General features: G+C 42.4%; 1 protein-coding gene across 1 annotated transcript; it reads right to left on the bottom strand.

Annotated features, from left to right (window-relative positions):
* Positions 1-347: 347 nt before the first annotated feature.
* Positions 348-4,332, bottom strand: LOC103768764 (protein S100-P-like). Its single transcript, XM_008935917.1, has 2 exons — positions 4,195-4,332; positions 348-497 (listed from the first exon to the last, which is right to left on the bottom strand). Exons 1-2 carry the CDS (start codon positions 4,330-4,332, stop codon positions 348-350), a joined length of 288 nt encoding a protein of 95 aa, XP_008934165.1.
* Between the last annotated feature and the right edge of the window lie 595 nt (positions 4,333-4,927).

Here is a 4,927-nt window from a genome sequence, read left to right as displayed (position 1 = left end):
CAGCCTCCCTCAGCTGCAGCGGGGTAGGCCGCGTCCCAGAGCTGCTGCCGCGGGGGGGCTAGCCGCTCACTGGGGTGAGGATGGAGCCTTTGGGCTAAGAATAGAATTTTTAAAGGCAGAGAAAGAGAGAAACTACTCAATATGAGCGAGTGGGAGCTGTTAAAGCCAGGCTCTTCCGCGAAGGAGCAGAAATTAACATTCAAGACAGGGAGGTAAGCACAGTAGGGTTTATTTTTACAGCCCAGCGTGCTTGTCAAGGGTGTGGTGGTACATGGAATCAGTGAACGGATCCATACCACTAGCATATGGAGCACAGGCAAAGACAGCTTCTATGAGCAGTTTGACAATTATTTGGCTGTTCTCTGCTCAAAATATTGATGACAGCAGCAAGTCAGAGCTGCCACAAAGATGACAAATTCTTTGAAGTCCACTTGGGAATCACCATTTTCATCCAGGTTCTTGAAGACTGTATCGATAGCATCCTTATCCTTCCCTGACTGCAAAAGAAAAAGACCAGGCTGAGGTGAGAGATGAAACCTGATGCAGCAGCATCACTACCCACCCCCAGAAAAAGGACCCTGGAGGGGCTCCAGGCTCATGCCAAGAGGCATTTGGGTCACCTGGGCAGCATGAGGCTGATGCCATCTCGGACACCCTTTCTGTGGGGAACTGCAATTAAGTTGCCTGAGAAGTGGGGGTGTGATAAAGGTGTAATGGCTCCTGCACACAGCCCTGCCCAGAATAACAGGTTAGCATGCTTTCTGCTTTTAAGACCTTTTTTCTTTTTTCCTCCTCTTTGCTTGTTTTGTGCATTATATCTCTAGGTATAAAGACCTAAGTTCCGTCTCACTGTGTTTGGCCAAGACAACTGCTCAGTGCCCAGCTGAGCGTGGGACTGCACGGACTGCTGTGTCCCCTCCTCTGGCAGCCTGCAGAGCAAATCCTTCCCATGGGAACTTGTGCCACTGCTGGCCTCAGGCCCAGGCTGGGGGCTTTGGGTGACAGCAGGACCAAACCTGAGTCCCAGCATCATCATGGCACAGGCACAGACCCACATCTTCCACACTCGGCACAGCAGCAGGGAGCACATCACCCCCTCTCCTCCCCAGAACACGTGTGCACCTGGGTTTATTGAAGAACTTTTTCCTAACATCTAACCTAAATCTACCCTTTTCCAGCTTAAAACCATTACCCCTCATCCTGTCACTACAAACCCTTGTGAACAGACCCTCACCTGCTTTCTTGTAGGCCCCTTTCATGTTTCCTAAGTTTTAAACCTCCACATTTATCATGATTAAAGCTGTGTGGTTCAAAGCCCTGAGGACATTGCCCAGCTGAATTAAATGCCATGCGTTTCCCATCCGCTCCTTTGGAAAGGCTCGGCAGGAGCTCGAGCAGTTTGCAGTTTTGCAAAATGATGTTTTCCCAAATGTCAAATTTAAGCTTCATTAAACACTACTGCCCCAGTAAAGATGTAAATGGCCTCAGAAGCGCTTCAGGTGCTACCTCTAGTCTTGGTGCCCAGCACAAGCTGCTCAAAGAAGCTAGTGTCTGGGAAAGCACCTCCTGAAGCAAGTGTGATGCTGAGCTTGAGTTATGCCAGTGGAAAATAGCAGAAAAATAATTTTCCTTCTAAGTTGTCATAATTCTGATGTCTGAACCACTACGTCTTGAAGCAAGGGACCATTCAAGTAAAAAGAGGGTATTTGTTTTGTTTTGTTTTGTTTTGTTTTGTTTTAATTTTGCCAAAATGTAAAAGAAGAAAAGTTTTTTTTTTTCTGAAGTAGCTTTTGGCTTGAGCCTTAGCACCGATTATCTCCAGGGATTTTAGAAAACACAGTCTTAATAGTAAACAGGCGGTGGCAGTAGAGATCTATCTAATGTCACATCAGCGAGACAGAATGGTAGGGGTTGGCAGGGACCTCTGGAAACCATCTAGTCCAACCCACCCTGCTAAGGCAGGTTCACCTACAGCAGGCTGCCCAGGGTCACATCCTATATAAGAAACAACCACGTGGGTTTTGTTGAAGTTAAAAAAAAAAATAAATCTGATATTATATTACAGAAATTATACGAACTTTTGGAAAATTTCCATGAATTTAAGATAATTACTATGTTAATTGAATTCTGAAGTCAACTCTTGATCACGGTCTAATTACCTAAATTTTCTCATTCTGTAATTTCATGTTTCACTTTAAACATATGCACCTTTAAAATCACTAAAATTGGAACCAGTTCCCTAGATTTGACTGATGATTGTGTTTGGAGGGTTTTATTCCTTTTCACTTTGCAAATTACAATCAGTTCTCATTTTATAAGTTAATATTTTAAATTATTTAGTGAAATGTATGAACTAGTTTTAGCCTCTGAATTACTTCTGAAATACACAGTGGGAATTATTTTTTAGAAAGTCTTTATAGCTGAGGCCAATCCTTCAGTCCTGTGGTATGGATTTATTTCTACCTCTGATTGATTCAAGAGCTTTCCAGATAGCTGTGAGCTGTGTCAGCTATAACCAGTTCTAGGACCAGAAATATGAAACATGAGTATTTAAAAGACTCTGTTTCCCAGCATGTTCTGACAAATTAAAAAAATATGGATATATATGTCAGGAAAGTGCAGGTAAAACTTTTCTTCTGAAGTCAGCCTTATGTTCTCAGGTTCTGTCTTGCAGTTATTAGTCTGCAAAGCAGGACACTTTTGACATTTTTTTAAGTACTGGCATAAAATGTTATTTTGTGCTGCTGATTTTTTTTCTAGAATATGTAAAATGGGAAAGGAAGATGAAGGAACATGAGAGGACGTTCAGCTATTTATCTTCCCAGAAAATTTCAGTATTTGCAGCAGGTTCAGGAAGTAAAGTAGAGCCAGTAAAAGAAGCTGTGGCAACCTGGAAAATGTAGTGCCTGGCCAGTAAATGTAGTCAGGAATGACCTTTGAGCCTTGTTCCATTTGGTAGTTGTCTAGTGGAGCAGCTCCACAACTTCATGTGGGCCAAACGTCAAGTTTCTGGAGATTTCCAAGCCCCATTAGAATTGTGGATTTTGTTGTTGGTTTTGTTTTTCTGTATGTGGAAGTGCTGTAGGTAACACAGCTCTATGATCAGGAGCAGGATGCTTCCTGTGGCGCTGCTGGGTCACAACCACTGATCTGTTTTATTATAGAGTTTTTTTTCAGAAATATTTTCATCTATTCCCCCAGAGACGTCCAGGTTCTTATTTTGAACATTGCATCTGTGTTTCGTTTCCAAGTCCTAAGTCAAGCAGGCATGGATTTCATTGGGTGATTTAATTTGGCTTGCATGGAAAAGTACTAAATTGTATCAAGTACCCTGGCTGCAGTGCCCACAAAGGGTTGTTAAAAAATTTAACTATGCTGCATACAAATAGTGGCAGCCACATCAGAAACATTTGGTTCTAGGCTTTTGCAACTGTACAGACAGATAAACACTACTCCTTTTTGGGAAGAACAAGACAGTTTAAAGTGTTTTCTGAATTTTTAGTAAATGGAAGCAACCAAAAAGCAATTGGAAATGAAAAGCATTTTGTCTCCCAGGCAGCTAAAGCTTTTACTGTAATATATGGAACATTTTGAATATCTACTAAGAGAAAATTTTATATATATATATAAAAAACTTACTTAAATGCACCTGATGATTGCATACAAATCTATGTTGTAAAATAGTTTTTCAGGCCTTTCTTTTATTATTAAAGACAAATGCAAAACAGTTTGCTCTGAGTTCATCTGTTGTTCTTGTTTATGCATCATTTTGATGTGTATACTGAGTATGTAGTGTAAATACCTAAAGAAAGTGTAAAAATATTTAGAGAGATTACCCATCTGCAATCAAGATTTTCAATTCCTGACAACATAACTACCTTCACAGTAGCTGTGACATGCTGTGAGATGATTTACCCAAGGATAAATAACAGTAGGTGAATTCTGAAGGTGAAACCAAATTCTATTTCAAAGCCATTGTCCTGAAAATTCAAGTGATGACTTTAGTAAACAGGGAATGACTTTGAATATTAGAATTAGTTTTACACAGTATGTGCAAATGTTTCTCTATTTAAAATTTTCCTACAAACTGTTGCATATTTCTGGATGTAATTTCCCCTATAATATACTAAAACCTCTGCCTGCAGGTAGCCCTTGCACCCACTGCACAGAAATGATGCTGTGCTGTTCTCTTACCGAGAGGAAGTTTGGTAGCTCTTTTTCCAGGAGGGTCTTTAGTTCTGCTTTGGTGAGGGTTCGCCTGTTGCCATCAGACTTTGCATACTTGTCAAAGACAGCAATGGTCATTCCCATTGCAGTTTCCAGCTGAGACATGTTGCTGCTGGAGTCCGGCTTTCTTCTGAACAGGAACAGCCTCAGGGCTCTCTTGGAGGATGGAGACCGGTCTTATTCTGGGTTTTTTTATGCAGCTGTCCCATCCAATCAGTGCTTGCACACCAGGGGGACAGTTATCCCTTAGCAAACATCCGTATCTGAGCAGTGCTTGTAGTACACGCCTCTGTGCTGCAGCTATTCAAAACTCAAGCTTTATCACCCTGGTGTGGCTGGTACAACCAGTTGCTCATCAGTAGAAACCAGACCCTCCTTCAAGATACACAGTGTAACTAACAAACGAAAATTAGATTTTGTTACTGGCTGTTTGCTCAAGAATCAGATTTGTTCCTTCAGATATCCCCAGCTGAGCAGAGGGCTGGTAGCCCAGCTCTGGCAGAGTATGTGCTAGCCTGCTCAGGAGGAAGAGGAGCATCTCATGTCTCCTTCACTACCACAGTAAGGGGCTCTGCAGGGTGCTGCCTGTGCTGAGCCAAGAGCAGCCACAGACTGCCCTTTCTGCCATGCCAAGGGCCCTGCTGAAGACCAGATGGCTCACTAGCACACGCTGGGGGTGCCATTCACTGGATGAAAAGCA

The sequence above is a fragment of the Merops nubicus genome, unplaced genomic scaffold (assembly GCF_000691845.1).
Source record: "Merops nubicus isolate BGI_N331 unplaced genomic scaffold, ASM69184v1 scaffold36272, whole genome shotgun sequence".
In the NCBI taxonomy this organism is placed as follows: Eukaryota; Metazoa; Chordata; class Aves; order Coraciiformes; family Meropidae; genus Merops; species Merops nubicus.
This window is presented reverse-complemented; position numbering and strand designations above follow the sequence as displayed.